The sequence below is a fragment of the Camponotus floridanus genome, unplaced genomic scaffold (genome assembly GCF_003227725.1).
Source record: "Camponotus floridanus strain SB8 unplaced genomic scaffold, Cflo_v7.5 scaffold50, whole genome shotgun sequence".
NCBI classification, from domain to species: Eukaryota; Metazoa; Arthropoda; class Insecta; order Hymenoptera; family Formicidae; genus Camponotus; species Camponotus floridanus.
The window spans coordinates 513573-532933 of NW_020229659.1; the positions used below are offsets into that span (position 1 = coordinate 513573).

At 35.7% G+C, this 19361-nt stretch overlaps 1 protein-coding gene across 2 annotated transcripts in view; it reads right to left on the reverse strand.

Annotated features, from left to right (window-relative positions):
• Nucleotides 1–19361, reverse strand: part of LOC105248928 (protein Shroom) — a 161657-nt gene continuing 142296 nt past the window's right edge. For both annotated transcript variants that reach the window (XM_025412437.1, XM_025412438.1), the window contains 6 exons: nt 6239–6821; nt 4862–5879; nt 4188–4332; nt 2002–2209; nt 1366–1632; nt 1–1053 (listed from right to left, as the gene is read on the reverse strand). In XM_025412437.1, the coding sequence (XP_025268222.1) occupies nt 802–1053; nt 1366–1632; nt 2002–2209; nt 4188–4332; nt 4862–5879; nt 6239–6821 (2473 nt within the window). In that variant the 3' untranslated portion in view covers nt 1–801. The remainder of the gene's footprint in view (nt 1054–1365; nt 1633–2001; nt 2210–4187; nt 4333–4861; nt 5880–6238; nt 6822–19361) is intronic.

A 19361-nucleotide genomic window follows, 5' to 3' on the forward strand; every position in this document is an offset into this window, starting at 1 on the left:
AGGAAAACAGAAAATTATCCTATCCTGGTTTTCTCATACAACTTATGTAATTATCATAGCGCCTGATAATAATTTTCTTCAGTACATCACAAATATATAAACGATATTGTTTCCTCTGTGGATTACTGAAGGAACACGACAAATTGGATACAAGCTTAACAAAGACTAGGCACTTAAAGTTTCAAGGGACTACACTTGGATGATCAGAACATTAGATTTATATAATCTATGACCTAGTTTTTTATTTTATACGCAAAATAAATTTTACACTTGTTTACACTTTACTTTACTTTACTTGTTTTAATATTATTTTGACCATGACACACATTAAGTCAACATCTTTATATCATCTTAAAGATGGTTTTTATCTATCGCTGCCTTCTGATGTTTTAATGCAGGAACATATATATGTTTTTAAATAAATTTTCAAAACTTGGTTAATAGAATAATTTAACACGATTTTAGAAACACAATAATAGATAATTTGTGTATAACAATTTTGATATAGAAACAAAATCATCTATGGGATACTATATACATATAAAAGTATAAATATGTGTTTATTTATTTTTTCATTATTTTTCATTCATAATTACGCGAGAAAATTCAATATTTTCAATATTGAATTAGACTTGAAGACGACGTTTCTCTTTTGTATATGTTCCCATAATTTTTCACCCATGCTAATCTATGTTTTCGAGTTAGGTTGCGAGACTTTTCTATTGTTCACACTTGTAATGTACGGTCATTCACGAATCGATCTCATAATAACTTAGCATGTAAGTAAGTCCATCATTACGACTAGTCAATTGCCTCTTTCAACGCGGTTAACTGCTCCTCGCCAAGCTTCACCTTATCCAGTATTTCGCGACCGTCCACTATCAATTTTGCCTTCATGTTAATAAAGTGTTGGTAGTCAGCAAATTCTTCCTCATTCAGGTACTTTGCTAGAATCGCTGATACATTTACACTACGTTTATCGATATTACTCTTCAGAACTTTCGCTTCTTCCAGTTGATCCATTAGCTTGTCCCGTTTGCTTTCCAAAATTTTCTACACAGAATAATACAGACAAAATTAATATAAATATCTTTAATATCTCTTAAAATAAATATTTCTTATACATAAACTAATATTTTATATTAAAATAAAATTCGTATCAGGAACAAAGATCATTATTTATAATTAAAATTAGATTTTGTTGATTTTTTATTTTCTTAATTCCGTATATCCCATAATTTTCTGATTACCAAACGCTAATATCGAATTGCAATATCCTATCTTACATGTACGATCAACTTTAGTTGGCGCGGCGGAAGAACGTTTACACCAAGCATGCAAGGAAGCAAGAAGTTTCATACTTACTCTCTCCGCGTGGTCGGCCGGCATTCCATAAAGGGCGTTCTCAGCGCGAGCCAATCTGCCACTAAGGCCGAGAAGAAGACTGGTAATCTTACCGACTTCCTCTACGTGATTCCGATACTTGGACACTTCCGGCGGACGAGCCACGGCGGAAACGCGAGCGGCTACTCGTGCACCTAATGCTTCGTTCACCTCACCTTCTTCCTTTACAGCCTCCTGCTCGGCCTTGAGAACCACTAGCTTCCTGTCAAGCCGCATCATCAGCTCCTCCTGAAAGATCATTTAAATCATAGTCTCGGAATATAATAAGTAGATATGACACTAAATGAGCTGTATTTATATCATGAGACCAACAAAGCGCAAGGATATCTAACCGACGAGGTGATGATTAAGACGATTAGATAACAATGCATCTTTTTAATGATAAGACGACACTCCTGAAAGCGCGATAATTATATTTTACATAAGATTTGATATTCGCAGAGATTTGAAATACGATACTTATTTTTCTCCTATCCGCGAATAATCATTATTATCCGAGCGTATATCCCGCGACTGCATATCAATCAAATTTAGCCGGCAACCGTGTAGTTAATTATAACACATTCTACAAGAGTTTAATTAGACTTTGGTCTGTACCTTTTTCTGCCTAAGGTCAAGGCTGTTCGTCGGTTCAATTGCCGGCGCATCCTCCTGACGTGTTAATCCCTCCGCTGTGACGTCTTGCGAGTATCTCGTCAGGAACCTGGCCTTTCCCTCGGATGTCGTGAAATAAGCCGACGTAGGGGAGAGAGGGCTAAGATCGGCCGACAGTGGCGTGACGGGAGTCGAAGGTATGGTTTCGTGTCTGAAAAGAATTTATTGCCATAATTGCACCTCTAGTCGGTTAATGCGAATCAGACGGATCGTTCCTCTCTCCTTCCCTCTTGCAGCATCTATGCAGAAATTTTCCTGTAATTGTCATCGCTGCAAGAGGGCAAGGAATTGCGTCAATGAATGTGAGTCATGATTGAATTAATTTCGACATTTTCGAGGCGAGGCAGGAGAGACAGAATAATTTATAAGCGAATACAGAGGAATATTTTGCAGCGTAGAATTCAATTTACATTCGTAATCAAAGTTTGTGATGAATAATACAGCCGTATATATGATATTGAATGGATTTTCAAGTTCACGGATAAAACAAGCAGACAATTCAATGTTTGTTCCGCATAAATCCAGTTGATCGTTATCAGTTAAATTACAGCATGCGCGATGTCATCCGTCTAAGCAAATCTCTACGAGAGGAGAAAGTGAAATATATCAAACTGTATGCTATTAGAAAAAAAATTATTTATCTGTGCAAATTGTCGTGAATTATGTTTGAAATTTAAAACGAGATACTGCAATTAAGAGAAGTGAATATCAATGCAGTTATTTAAGTGACTATTAAGCTGATTTTTAAATGAATATTAAGCTGATTTTCTTCTGTTTCGATGTAAAATGTCATAGAGAGTGCACCACTAAAATTATTTTAACGTCTCTTCTTGTTCATTTCAATTGATTATTGATCCGGCAGGAATTTTATCACGTTATATTAGGCACACTTTGAAATTTTAACTTATAATCGCAAGTTATTATATAAACTTCCGATGAACGCCGGTTTAAATCGCTTTAAATGGACGGAATAAAAGCAAGAGGTCGTCTACTTTTCAGGAGGCCCCATTTCCATTTCCCGTTTGACTTGTTGTGAGCACACCGCGCAATCTGCTAGTATGATGCGTCACTTTCAGCCATACGTTAGAGACTGGCAAATAATATGATGCGTCAAGAACAAGTACTGAGTAGTTGGGCTTGGGACAATATCATTTATGGTGGATTACGTAATGACTTGATGCTTTGGCACTTTCTCTTTGAATACAGAACAAGTATTGTCCATAAGTGTGCAAGATAGACAAGGAGAAAGAAAGAAATCGCAAATAAAAAAGAATGACTAATCAAAAAGCATAACAATATATACAAATAACAAATATATGCGAAATGTGAAGATATTTCAATATTTCTCACAATATGATTTTCGTATAAACAAATATAAATTAAAACCGACCTTAAAAAATCGTAAATATATAAATAAAAAAAAATAATGTTATAAAATAAATAAAAAATCGATCATATTTAATCTATTTGTATAATATGTTCCTGATTGTGATTATATTCGTCAAATTACGATGTTTAAAAAACGACAATTAAATCAAAATAATTATGAAAAAAATTCTATGATACGTTTATTCCGCATATAAGATATTTTTGAACACGTGACTCCTTCTTTTCTTGTAGAGATACCATGCGTTATAAGCACGTGTATTTACGACTGATCCAAAAAATTCTTGCAGATTTATTTTGTACTTGTAACAGCGGCCATACGCAGAGGCCAAGTGTGCGTGCGAAGAATTTTAAATGACACTGAAAGTACAAAAAAGAGATTCTTTTGCTTGTTTATTAAAATTATAAGATGTCTGTTAGACGTACGTGAACCAATTAAGTAGAGTGGCGAGTATTACAAATTTGCACTTGTAATAAACGCCTTGGATTTCAAGGCATGCGACTTGATTAATAGCACGTAATCCAATGCTCGCGAGCACGTGAAAACTATCAATTATCGCATTTGGTCTATATTTATGCTGTCCTATCTGTCCTGACCGTAACTACAATCTTACTGACCCTTGATACAACCGGATGAAGACAACGCGCGATATCGGAGCGGGTGCGAACTGCTTTGTAAATATTCTTTAATTAAAAAAATATTCTTTAATTAAGAACATTACGATTAAAAAAAAAGAACTTACTTTTTATCTACATCCGCGTCCTCGTTGCAGAAGGGCGTTGACTCTTCTAGGGAGAGCCGTCGCTTTGACCGTGGCTGCAAGGTTGTCTCCACCCTGAACAGGCCGGAAACGTAGTCGGTGGGTTTCTTGTGCTCCGGCGCTGGAACTGATAAGGAACAAAAAAAAAGAGACATCACCAGGTGCTCTTGGTACGCGCGTTTTTCCTACTCGCACGCTTCGTTTCATGCTCCAAGGATCACGACGTTCTATGAAAGCCATAACGCGACAGAGAATTGCATCCAATATCGTAGCAGCGGCGACGATATAATTGAATAACGCAGCTGTGTCGTTGATTAAATTAGCGCTTATTAAAATTAAAGGTCGCTGCCCTGAAATTCTTGATTCGATTGTGTACGTAGACATTGTCCACGCACACAAACGTAGTTAAAGTACCTTCACTTGAAGTAAACTTGCGACAGCGTAAGTAACGACAACTAGATAGATCGTATATGTCAGTGCAAGATCTGCGTTAAAGTGAACGTCATTTCAAAATTGAGCAGGATATCTGATTGAATCAACCGCACTGACGTTTATTAACGACGACGTAAAGCGCAAATAGTAAAATCGTCAGACGAATGATACTCTTTGAACCATTATTCATGCAATTGAGAGTGATAAAGATCGGAGTTACTTACCGAGTATAGGCACAAGCTTGTCGTTGGGGCTGAGTTGACTGGCCAAGTCCTTGCTGAGCTCTTCGCACTCGATCTCCTCCGGTAGTTTCTTCCTAGATTCCGGAAGCGGCCGTTGAATCATGCTGCTATGGTCTTGCTCCGCGTCTCCCAGCATGTCGGTCTGCGAGGCGACGTCGCTGGTGGCCGCGTTCACCCGGAGCACGATCTCCGTACGTTGTACCAACGTCAGTCCTTCTATGCCCGGCTGGGGTGACACGCAGAGCGACGACGTCGGCGATGACTTGTCGCCTTCGATCGGCGAGTTTCTCGGCGAGGAAAAAGAGGAAGCTTTAGAAACGCTTGAGATCGAAGACGTAGATGATCTACCGCCAGATTTGAATCTCGAGGATACGGAGGATCTTTCGAGCCGCGAATCCGTTTCACTCGTTTGACTTAGACGGCCCGGTGAGCTGGATCTGTTCCAGGAACCTGTGTTATCCGTTTGAGTCGGACTGGAGACTTTTCTGTTGTTCTTGTTGGAGGCGCATTCTATCCGAGCTTCGTGTCGCGTGAGGGAGTCTAGAGAATTTTTGGGCGACGATCTGGATAATAAAACTCGAGGTGATACGCGGGCATCGATTGATCTTCCTGAGGAAGAGGAACTCGAGCAACTTCCCGTTCGTCTTGGAACAGCACCCCGTGGACTTGCAGTCTCAATGTTATTCGGTGATCTCGGTGGTGAGCTCGTAGGTGGTGGCGGTCTGTCGGGAAAGATGGTGGCTTCGATAGAACTTTGCGTTTCGTGTTCCCTGGACCAGCCATTGTCGTAGGTCGTCATCGTCGTAGCGACCGATGATGTCGTGGTATTCATAGAATACGTGGACATTGCGTTGGATGTCGTCACACTGTTTGTCCTCTTCTCGTTACGACGGTTTAATAATTCAATATTTTGCGAGGTCATCTCGATCGTGGCGCTTCTCTCGCGGAAAAAGTCGTCGCTGGCGATTGGGAACGGGCCACTGATTTCTCGCAGCTGTTTCTGAAAGCAATCGTCCGAATCTCGTAAATTAGCATTTGACAAACTCCGAATAACAATAACACAGCACAATAAAGTATAAGAGAAGAGTTAGAAAATTCACATAAAATTTATAAATTGAAAAGTTAAAAAATCGAAAATATATTTATATTAGATTGTCAGAATAATGATAAAATAGACACGATAAAATATCGAGAGCATATCGCACGAGCCCGGCAAGAAGCCGAATGTTGGAGAAGTGTGAAGATTTACACGTCCTTGACACTGGCTATATTTACAGGTGCAAAAATAGATAGATCGTTGAGATGCGAAAAACAAGTAAACATCGTGATTACGTGAAGGTAATCCGGAGATAATCTTACCTCTCTATTTTGAGGTAGTGGCTCGCAGCTCGCTGCCAATTTCCGACGTTCTCGCTCCAGCTGCCTGTTCCTATCATTAAGGACCTCCACGCTCTGCGGCGATAGTCTTTCTTTGCGTTGCTCGTAGTCGTGTCTCTTTTCTGGATGCCTCTTTTCTTGATAATGATGATGATGCTGATGTCGGTCTTCAAGATTATCATTATTATTATTTTCGTTAGTACGAGATCTCACGTCGCTAGCCTGGAGCTTCTTATTGAGTTCATGCGAGAGTTTATTGACCACTTCTGCCGAATGTTGTTGTTGTTGTTGTAGACATTTCTCCTCCAATCGATGATGAAGAGCATCCACGCTGTGTGATTTCGAAAGATCAGAATGTTGATGGTGACTATTGTGATGCTGATGATGATGCTGTTGTAATGTATGATGCGATGTAACGCGTAAAAGTACTGGATCGTCATGATCTCTAGGTGGTGGCCAATCATCCATACGAGAGGTCGGCGACATTGTTCTTTTGTAGCTACCTTCGCTGTCGGGAGCTCCACGCTCTCGTCTATAAGCTAAATAAGAAGCCTTAGACTGACTCCTGAAACAGAAAAAATATTTTCATTATAAGTGAGAAAAGAAAATGTATGTCAAATCAATATAACTCAAATAAATGTCAAGGATACGCAACGTTAATAAAAAAAATTATTTATCTGCTCTAAAAAGATCTATTTATCTGCTCTAAAAAGATGGATAATGAATTAAAAGAAAAGAAATGCTTGATTATAAACATTTGTTTTAAAAGGATGTTTGTCGAATTTTCGTTCAACATTGGTGGGCGTCCATTGAATCCCGATAACTTAATCAAATTTATTAACGTCGTTGAGTAAATTTATTATTGTTGGTTCATGTGTTGTCGTATGTTGCTACTGTCTTTTTATATCGTTGTAATTCAATATGCGTCGACGTGTATCTTGTAAGGACAAGGGAACGGCTTTTACATTTTACGATATTCATGCATCACGTGGGAATGTCCAATGTACCCCCCGAACACGTGGAAATTAAATGCTTGTCACGTACATCGAAATCTCCTCTAAAATGTTAGACGTGATAGATTGTATCGAATATTCAGACAGTCAAACTATTGATATATATTTTTCACAATAATACTTAAGTAGAATAAATAATTTCAAATCAAATATTGCTAGCAAATTACTAAATAAGTACTAATACATTTTTAATTTTATACAATTAAATATGATCAATATTACAACATTATGATAAAGTTATTCTTGTTATTTATTATAACTATATTTAAAATTTTCAGTATTTATTTCATTAGTAATTAATTTAATACATCAATAATTAATTTAATACAAGATGTGCCTTTTTATTACGTATATCTTACAATCTAATACATGTAAATAAAGATAAATGAAGTCTAATAAATCTCTCAGAAGATATTTTCCAAGCGATACAAGACCGTTTTATTATATGGATTTGCGCAATTGCAGTAAATACATTTCTAATGACTAATTGTGCAATAACGTTGATTAATGATCGTTCGACATCATAGATATAAATATGCCTATATGTGAAACTTATGGAAGTTGGCGGCGATGAAACTATTTAATCGAAACCGGATAAAACTACTACTGTATGTTACATGAATTTTAATTCTTTTCAACATACCTTTACGGTTCTGTTAGTTTCTCACGGGTTTTTCTTTCATAAAATGATCTCAAGAATTTCTTACCCAGATATCATGGAATGGTTACAATGTTACATGCACAAGAATTATCATTCCAATAACACATCCTCTTAATTGTACGATTCAGTCATAAAGTCTTATACTATTTATAGCATTTATTTTTATTGATATATATTTTTTTGTATCTTTATTTATAGCTCTAATTTCTACTTTTTATTTGACTCTAATTAATCGGACTGCGATCAACTTAATCATAAAATGATATGATTTTTTAAAATTCAAATAAAAAATATATCTGCAACAAAATACGCGATATATGACATAGAGAATGTGCTCTTTTCCACAAGAGGATCTATTTTCCTCTTTAGTCTTGTGTAAGTACAAGTTATGAGCACGCGAGACACGATCCATCCGCGAGCGGATTTTATTTCTGCCACGGAAGATAAGAATCATCGAAGCGAGACTAACATTCGCAACACTGACATTGCCGCATCGTTCTGACGTTTATCATGCTTGGACACATGAAGACTCTGCTTAATCCGAAGTATGCGCGATTGCAACCGCACTGATTTTCCTTTAATCGGATCATGAGGTGACATTGAAATCCGTCATTGTCACCTTGTATGCAATTTAAGCCTGTCTTATGACAACATATAGTGGAATAATATCAAATCCTCCATCACAATATCATATCCCGCCCATGTGGATATGTAATATTACTAAAACGTCAATTATTATTCTCGAGGGATTAAGATGTTCTCGATGTATCGCTACCTTGATTGGAAAAAACCAAATGACGTACTAATCTCTTGTAGTAATCGTGTCATGTGCACATATTATGTTTTAATCGAATAGATAAAAAACGATGGCACTTTAAAATTTGCAAAATGAAGAGAGAGAGAGAGAGAGAGAGATATTCGACTATTCACCTTTAAAAATGTCTTCCCATCGCCTCTTCTGCTTTTCCCACTCGAAGATTGACATTGTGACTTTTGCGCAACTTGTTCCGACTTACATTGCGAATCTTATCCATCTTAGTTGCGCATGTTTAACGGAAAAGAAAGTTTCCACCGTAACGAAACGATTAGGAGAGAAAGGCCGAAAGTAAATTTCGTGTCCGAATTCTAATCACGCTAAGAGTCCACCGTAAAATCTAACGTTCTAAACGCATAATAAGGAAATCATTTCACGTGTACGATAAAACTTATCTAGCACGCGCATTTGGAAGAATAATTCATAAAGTGCGATACGTGTAATCTATTATGATTTAGGTAATTATAATCCATAAAGTAAATGTAACAAAAAAAATCGATAATAACGAGTCTTTAACGAAGAAGCGAAAAATTTCGCAACATTCGAAATGAGAGATTTCAGCAAAATAGAATTTTATCAATTGAGAGACTACACACATTGCAGTTTTCAAGATAAACGATGTAACAAGAGTGCTATTCGTAGAAACGAATGTATTATGTCACACGATATGCTTGCATATTATAAGTACATACGAGCGATTATTCAAGATATCGCGGCGCAAGAATAAAAATATTATAATTTACGATAATACGTCCGAATAAAAATGAATATTAATGCGATGCTGCTTTATTCGCGGCATGTTTTTACAAGCCAATCGTAAGAATTCATTGGCATATCGATGTGATCAAGAAATGTACCTCGGGAGTGATTATTCCGCCAGGTCATATATATGCTGCGCTTTTAAGTCTGGATGGTAATGAGGCCGATTCGTAAAATAAATAACGATCCTGTTCGACGAAGAGCAATGAGTAGCGAGCTTTAAAAATTACATCGAATAATGACCATATGTAACCGCGTACACGCACCGGGCCCCTTTCACGATACATGTTTCTCTTTTTCGTGACCGATTAAATGCGGAGGAAGATAGTTATCGATAAAAGATGATACACGCGCGCAAGTAACGGAGGAAGAAGATAATCGTATATTGCGGATGTACTTCGCGTTTTTCTCGATAATAAAAATGTAAAATTCCGTATATGCATTGTACATGTCTGTGTGTGTCTGTCTTCCTCCTTTTAATAGTAAAAAAAAATTTATGGATCTAATCTGAATTTAGAAGAATCACGGCCTCTTTGCGTGTTTCTTTCTGCATGTCTTTGCCAAGACATTGAATGGGGAACATGAGGGGAGGAGAGACGTTCTGGAAACATCCACCACGTGATCGACACCTAATACTGCTAAGAATCCGTTAATTACACAGCCGAATATACAGTTCACTCTGATACCATTCATGCGATAAGCGTAACCCTTGTAATTTTTAATTTTTAATTTTCCTAAAATTTATTTATTTGTACTGAAGAGAGTCCAGTTGAGGACAGAAACGTACGTTTACATTTCATCATCAAGTTTATAATGCGCATAGTCATTAATAGTTACTTAATTAAAATGTATTGCAACGTTATTAAATCTAGCCTTATTTACTGACTTTAACATTATTGTATAATATTTGCTCCTCAAGCCCGATTACTGTTTAATTTATTTAGATAGGAGCCTCTTTTACTTTTACTTTTAGTAAAAAAAAATCATCGTACTCTTCGCGTTTTTACTATCACTAATGGCTCTGTCAACAGTATTAATGCATGGCTAGATAAATATTCAGCGCGCAAAATGATAGCGCTGAATGGAAGTATTATCAGCCAAATGATAAAAGTATACTTGCGCGCTTAATGATAGCGCGGCCGCAGGACTAGGCGTGAGTAATTTATTGCAGGATGAATATCAGCTCATCGGTAGCCAGTTTATACGTACTAGTATATCACGGTAATTCATGGCCGCGGTGTGTTTTGCATTCGCCCTTAGTACTCCGTCTTGTACCCGACGACCTTGTATACGTATATCAGATAGACGGTAAGGTGTTTATCAATACGACCCTACTGACGTTTCGGCAAAAATTTATTGATAAGAAGTTTTCTTGCAGTATATCTGAATGTTTTTTGAAGATAATTGCATCTTAAAGCTATCGTTTAAAAGTAAACATATACCTGTCAAGATATTGAAGCGCGATAAGATTTTTCTCTCAGTTATTTGCTATGACTCACGAATTGCGGCTCGATTATTACATCAATCGATGGACATTATGTCGGAACAAAATTTTTTTCTCGGTAATCCGTTTTATATTGAATATATTTATACTTCTCTTGACTCGCGGAAATCAATTGCGTCGTATTGATAAACTCGCGAAAATATGCGTCAATATTTTATAAAGTCTGATAGGAATGATAATAATATGATTCACGCAAGTGTTCGCGCGTGATTTGCGCAATCTATAATATTTATAGACGATTAATATTTATAGACATTCGATATCTTACCACCATAAAATGCTAAGTTTATGCTTTGTTTTTAATTATGCGAATTAATTACATTATTGTTTTAATTAAGATTGAAAAGTATGATATCTTCCAATGACATGCATTTATAATTTCATCCTATAATACTTAGAGTCTTTTCGTATACACATATTAACGTTACAAAGAGCATTATCTCTCTCTTCTTTGACAACTTAATTATGTTGACCGATTAGTATCGTGGCTTTCATTGAAATTCAGAAACAAGACAGCTCGTAGATCTCGTGAAGTAACTACAGGGGCCAGCTGTGAATACGAGTCCTCCCTCGATAGAGTACACGGTAAACATCGATACGGTTGCATGCTCGGTGTCTCGTACTCATTAGAACAGATCTACGATCGATAGACACCGATTGGGAAAGGCGATCGGTCATTACGACACCATGGTAATTAACTCAAAGCCGGATTGGACTACGCACATGTGTATTTCTTTCGTGCGAGTTAACCACGAGGAAAAAGAGAAGAGGAGGAAACGCCACTAGCTCTTGTACAACCATCGTACGATTTACATATTCGGTCGCGAGGATGATAATTTATTCGCTCGAGCGAATCGTCACGACGGAACGAAAGCTATTCTAGAGGCCGCGAGCAACCTTGCTAATTCAAGCTAATTTTCTAGAATGCGTGTTTACACGCATGTCGGATGATACTTATTTGCAACGATAAATTCTACATTGTAAATATTCATCGCGATCGCTTAATTTAAGCATTGAAATTAGTTACGCCGGAAGTATCAATTGAAGCGCCTTCGATGATTATCTATGTAATTGAGCGTCACTGTGACTAAGCTCAATTGTATTCAATTAGCTTAGTTATTTTCTCTGTAATTCAGAGATAAAATATATCAAAGTTGCGAAGGTTTTAAAGCAGAAAATAATCTTTGACCTAAAATCGAGGTGAAAAAAGTATTATAAAACGCGTGATATTTTCCTCTGTTGGACAATTTACTTTCTATAATTGAAGACCGCATATGGAATCCTACCATTGGGTGGTGTGGTATAACCGATCTCACTTGGTCTATTGTTTTCACACGGGATAGTGTTGCGTATGACGCTCCGCAGATGTTATGCAAACACATATCAATATCTGTTGAACTGAATCTCGAGCTGCGAGTGTACGAGTGCATCCACGGACGCCTAGTGTTAAGCTCGCGCGCTCCCCAAGCTTATGTCAGCTTCTCAAAGGCGTGGGACACACCGATTCAAGTGTGCATTAAGAAACGCGAGACATGAAAAGTTAATTAGTCGGCGTGGACGATATTGTTCCACAATGACGGAAATGTTCGAGGGAGTCGCAGACGCGAGAAGTGAAAGCTTGTCGCTTGCCACTCTTGTTTGTCATTTGCATTTATTTGCATTATTACGAAGATACCTTTCTGTCGAATAACTATGTTATAATTTTTCAAGTCAGCAATCGAAATTAGCCAAGTACATTTTTTTTTTATTTTCCCACCGGACATGATGAAACGGTAATGATGCGAGATATGAGGTTAACGAGGTTCTTTAGAACATGACCGCTTCTTGTCGTGGTTCGCTATAGAAGAAGTGGAACTTTACTGTCGAATCAATTGTAAGTCCATTAAGTACCGTTTGCACTAGTAACGGATGCGGTTTAGCATCCATGTCTGACAACGCGCGTCTTTATCCACTGGAAGAACAAACACGATTTGCGTAAACGCGATGAATATAAAACCTTGTGTTATGTCGGAGTAAGCAACCTTGACTTACTTGCGATTTCGAAAATCATCTTTGTGAATAATGCGTGAAAATTAGTAAAGCATATTTAGCATGATATACATCATCATCTTCCTTTATAAGATGCAAAATTCAAAGATGAAAGAATTGATAAGAAATTGCGTATCTTAAATATTGACTAAACTTTGACTTGTAAAATAGAGATGATCGAGAGAACTTCAATATATTATATAATATCTTCCTATTGCTCCTTTATTTGCTAGACAATTTTAAACAATTATATTTAAACGACATATTTGAAATAAATTTAAACAATTTATTTCCTACTATCAATTTATTTTGAATTAAAAAATCAATCTAAAATAACATTAAATAGTAAATATTTTTATAGAAATTTCATGTATGTAAAAATGACAATATATCTATGATAATCAATAATAAAATACTTAATATAATTTAATTAAATTTGTGATAATACTAAATTAATTTAAAAACTAATTCCAAGAATTTATATAAAGATATAATTTTATGCTCCATGTTCTATATGTGAAGTTGTAACTACAAGACACAGTGACACCGTCATATGTGCTTCCTGTTTATTCAAGACTGTCATAACCTACTGCACGCGCGCAATCTAAATGACAGTTGCCCTCGTCACAACGTCACTTACGAAATCAAAATGCGTAGTGTGGGTAACATGTGAGAGCGTAAACACCACCTTCACGGGTGGACAGGTGCCCTCGCGACGAACGAAATTCGGGTCGAGTACTCGATTCTTCATCCATTCGCGTTTCCCGCCAAGGGAAAACTGGCACTTGCTGGGCAGACGAAACTTTCTTTGCGGTCTAGCAGATAAAAAAAAATTTGCTATCGCGAAACGAGCGCAGAGGAGCGCGGGTGATCTCGATGCAAGTAAAAGCGTCGAAAAAGAGATTAAGTAAGTTTCGCAGCTTCCTTTAAAGGTTTCTAGTCTGATTTTAATTGCAAATGAACACATTCTGCAAAATTATTCAAAAATCGTTACATGATTTATGGACGATTACATAAAAATCTTTAGTCGCACGTTTATGCATGCGAATATTACTGACTATGAATGAATAGAATATTTCAGTTTCCGATATAAGGAACGTGAAGTGACATACTTTTAGAGAACGTTTGTAAGAGAGCGAACAACACGAACTATATCAAACGACTGTCAGAATGCTACGAGAAACGACACTTGAGTATTCCTCATCAATATTTGTGAACTGTCATGCTCTCGCGGAGGTATGTCACATTCTCGAGGCTTTGCACATGGAAGCCATACTTTGTGTTGGAAACCTGTCGCATCGTTTCAATTTTTCGTTTTAAAACGAAGCAACAGATATGCCATCCAAGAAGAGAACAATTTTCTAATATTATATGTATATGTAATAAATACATTTAAACCCAATAAAATATAGAAATATATCCAAGTAAAATTCTGCATCTTGTAAAAAAGAAAACAAACTGAAATGTTTTTAACAGAAATATGAGAAATAATGAACGCTTATCTTTAAAAAATTCTTATTAAATTTAAATTGATCTTTGTCTTGACGTGCAACAAACAACAATATAAAATATAAACTTTAGGTGTAATGAAGTTTCACTCTGGAAGTTTTTTTGGGTTATCTAGGTCATAGAGATGGTAATCGCGCGCGACACGAGACGAATAATCCGACCGAGATAACCGTGATATCTGCGACCGAAATAAGAATCGAAAGCGAAACGTGATGTTCCATGCCCTGCTGCGATAAATTTCATAGAATTAATTACCTGGACCCGTCATGTTATACTATAATCTGAGATTTTTTTATCGAAAATATTGCATCGATCTGCAGTAAATTTTTAAAATTCAAACAATTGTATTAATTGTTGGATTAAATAAAGGTAATAAATATTTTGATAAAATATAGCCAGGAAAAAAAGAGAGAGAAAGAGAAAATATAGAGAGATAGAGAGATAGAGAAAATATAATGATAATAATACTTTTGTTTGTCTAATAAGTTATGACACTGTGAAAACACGATGCATTGAACTACGCACTTCCTTATTTCATCTCATACGCAATATAGTGAAAGTAATTCGTAACGGTAATATCTACTGCTACATAAGAGCAAGATTATTCTGATTTTCAATAAGATAATGCTATTGTAGAAATGTCATCGTTATTTTTCGAAATTATTGAATAATATGATTTAATTATAAGTTTCTTATAAAATCGTACACTGATAAATGAAAAGTTTAATTTTGACCGCTTTTGTGTTTCCTTTTTAAAAAAACTCACACGGCAATATAAAACGTCGGCGGCGTGGGAAGAGAGGGTCACTTATCAGTTTATCTTGCCCGCATGGCAGTTGTTATCGCTCATACATATACGTGGGTAATATATTCCTAACGTGTCCGACTATTCATCGCTACCAAACTCCGTTCACCTACTTATTTACGCTATATTACGCCGATATTAAAAATTTAATGAAAAGTGCAATTTTAATTAATGTTCGTGTAAACTTAAATTCGAACACTTTCTTCAAGTCTTCAAGCTTTCCAGTTGCGGATTATCTCGATATTATATATATAAGCTCATATCTTGCAAATTATTTTTTTCCATCAAGAGAAGTTGAATTTTCTTTATTTATTACAAAAGATTAATTTTAATAAACACTAATTTCGATAGTCGTCAAATTTTTATAGGCTAAACAAAAAGTAACGTTTAAATTATTTCACTAAAAATATATATAGAAAAAAATTTAGAAAAAATAAAATTGTACATGTATTTAAATAAGATTTTTATATATTAATTAGATAGCTTAATGTTATAATATTTTTAATTTTATAATATATTTAATATATATTGTATAATTTTACTAACACACATTTTCTATATTAATTAATCCTTTTTCTGCAAGACGGAAAATAATTAATTAAATTATAAATAATAAAGATCGTTGGATTAAGGATGTTTATAATAAAGTGAGCAATTGTCTGGAATTAGTTATACTGTCATTATACCGTCAAATGTAGCATGACAAATGGCATGAACAAATAAATTTGTAAGAAACTTTGCATAATTTTATATCATTGAAAAATAAGCCGTGATGTACAATACTTACGCGATGTGAAAAAGGATCCTACACAGGTAAAGAATCTGTACAATATAGAAGCATGTCAACCTACTTTCACACTTGGCAACAGACTGTATTCGGATTGGCAATTTAAAAGCACTCGACTCGCGAGAGTAATAAAGCTCAACTCGGTTATGCTGCTCGTACGATATTGAAACTCCTTGTACAATCGCAAGAGATTAATCTTGAAATCGATGGATTAAATGATATATACGCCACGATTAGATTACATGATAGAGTTATAAAAAAATGAAAATTATTCTTGTAAAAGATACATAAAAAAATTATGGAAATTAATTTAAATTTAACGCATAATTATAAATTATAAATCCGTTATATTAAATATGTATGGAAAAATAAAGTGTTCTGAGATGCAAAAGTCAAATGTAAAATAAATGATAATGATGAAATAATTGCAATATGTTAGACGAATAACTGTAATACATGTAAATTAAATTCACCTGCAAAAATTTTATCAATATATACATTGACATATACGTGCGTAGATAATATATTATCTGACCAAGATTTTTCCAGACACATTCTTCTTATGGAATACTTTTTCCTCAGTAATGTGATCTATTCGTATCAGTCAATGACTCGATAAAGTTCACAGTCAGCAACTAGACATATAGTTATGTTATCGAAGAAGATATTACGTAAAAGAAATGTAATAATTTGAAAGAGAAAAGGAGAGAAATTATAATATGACATACTATATATTTAATTTAATTATATATTTAACTATATAATTTAATATTATATGTTTAATTATATATTAAATTTAACTTAAAATTTTAATTTTAAAATTTTATATATTATATAAACTAAATTAATTTATATTAATTAAAATAATTAACATAAAACTTTATTTATACATTATTAAAATTTGTATCCATATGTACTAGTTGCTCACTCTCATGATTTGTAAATGCAAGTATGACGTTTGGTATCTTTGTCGGACAAAGTGCGAATGTGATCAAAGAAGTAGCTTTTCAACCTGTGCTACGTGCACTGTTTAAATAATGCCACTTCATGATTCATGCTTTTTGGTTCTCATCAACCGGTTCGTCAAGCAACAATAACGGTCTCGACGTCGATTAATATGTAATCAATTCCTTAACTGGCGAACGACGCATTATCTTAAAAATAGCATACAATCAATGCTAAATATTTTCACATGAAAGGCTTCTGTATTTCAGATAACGTCAGTTTAATTATCAGTTTAATTACGCTGTAAATGGTAATGTATTATAAGCATCTAAATATAATATAAACAATCACAGTTTTATTTATAGTACAAAAACCTTGCAACTGTTTGCATTTTAAATCTCTCTAAAATAATGAATCATATATGTTATATCATTATGTATGTTAAACCAAGGCCACAAAACAAGGTCATTTTATTTCCAGAATAATTAATATAAGAGATAAACATCGAAATTGTGCTGATGTTTAAATTTAAAAAGCGTAGTTACTTAGAATGCATGGAAATATTTCGAGTGTTTGTTTTAACTTGGAGTGTTTTAAATGATAAACGAAACTGCAATGTTTCAATTGATGGATTGATAAACATATAGATAGGAAATCGTAAAAACAACTTTATCATTAAATTGATTCAGGAAACAGTACAGTTCTGTATTCAATATATACAATTATAATATAAATAAATAACATACTTAAATAATATATTTATATTAATTATTACGTTCGCGCAGCTGATTAAACAAAGCCAAACATTGCTTAGTCAAAATTTATACCATCGTAAAGTTAGGTAGTTTATACGATTGTAAAGCGATTCTTTTGGAAGACGGAAACCGCTTCCAAAGTGTTGGCGGGAGAGTAAGATATTAACTCGACGCGTATTCACCTCGCTTACTACCTGACGAAATCACCCACGCGTATCTGCCTCCGGAGGTGAAACAGCAGGAAATCATTGTAGCCGTTGAAGAGCCGTCGAGAAATGAGACGTTACTCGGAACGTGTACAACGCGCATACGTTTGACGTGCGAGCGCATTCGCGATTTTGATGCTGCGGATTTTGAGCGCGACGATTTCGACGATACTTTCTATTTTTCGCGCCCGAGCAATCAGGTCAGCACACCTGGTCGATTCTTCGCGATGACTCAGGCGATGATCTTCGCGGATTCAAACGGACTTCGCAGTCTGGCGCATCGCGCTTCACGCCGGAAAGGCGATGCTCCCGGCGGAAATCCAATGTTGCCTAGAAGAACGAAGCGTAGAGAATGCGTAGAAAGTATATCTGTCACGGCAGGGCACGAACCGCCAAGAGGGCTCCTCCGGCGCAAGAAGTATTCTCATTTTCCACGCTTCGGTGAACGGCGACAAGGTCTCGCGATGGGGTCCGGCAGAGAGCGATGGAAATGGGCTCGCGGGGGGAGGAAGTGGCGGCTGTGGCGCCAGGACAAAGGTAAGGACGCGTGAACCAACGGGCCGAAGAATGTGATAATAGGGCAGGCAGGTAACTAATTGTCGCACACGCGTTTGTTGCAATGTACTCGGCGAAACGACGGAAGAATTCGCTGGAAGAACGCAGTCACTTCGTCTCGGCTATGGTTAAGCGTCTGATTCTACCTGATGTGTTTCTGAGAAAGGCCGGTGCATCTCGCTTCTTTATTCGCATTCTCTGTTTTGCGATCGCGAGCGCCGCTGTACAAAATGCCTACATGAATTTTGCAATTAGATTTTTTTCATTCAGGCATCGTTATAAAATAAAGACTTTGTCAAATTTTGACAAGCTTGGTATTATTTTAAAATACTCTTTTTTCTTATATTTTTTTCAAAAATTTCTATTAAAAGTAAATGTTATAAGTTATCATAAATTAAACCTCTCATCTAAAAAGAAACTTTTCTTTTTAAATATATTTAAAAAATTTTTATTTTCCATGTAATATTATAAAATTTTTTGCAAGCGATGGTTAATAGCTTAGTATATTATCTTCCGTTTAAAGATCTTAAATCTCTGCGGATTCCGAGTTCAAAAGAGAAGAGAAGCAGAAAGAATTCAAAGGTATTCAAAAGGCTGAAATTAAAGAGAAAAAAGAACACAGGTCAAGAACTGCAGTTTCTTTCGTTGCAGAGAAATCGGCATCTAAACGAAGATAGTCGGCAAACTTAGTGACCTCGCATACCAGACATTCTCGCGCTTAAAGCAGCACGTTCCAGTTTTAGTTCTCTCGCAATTTGTGTTCT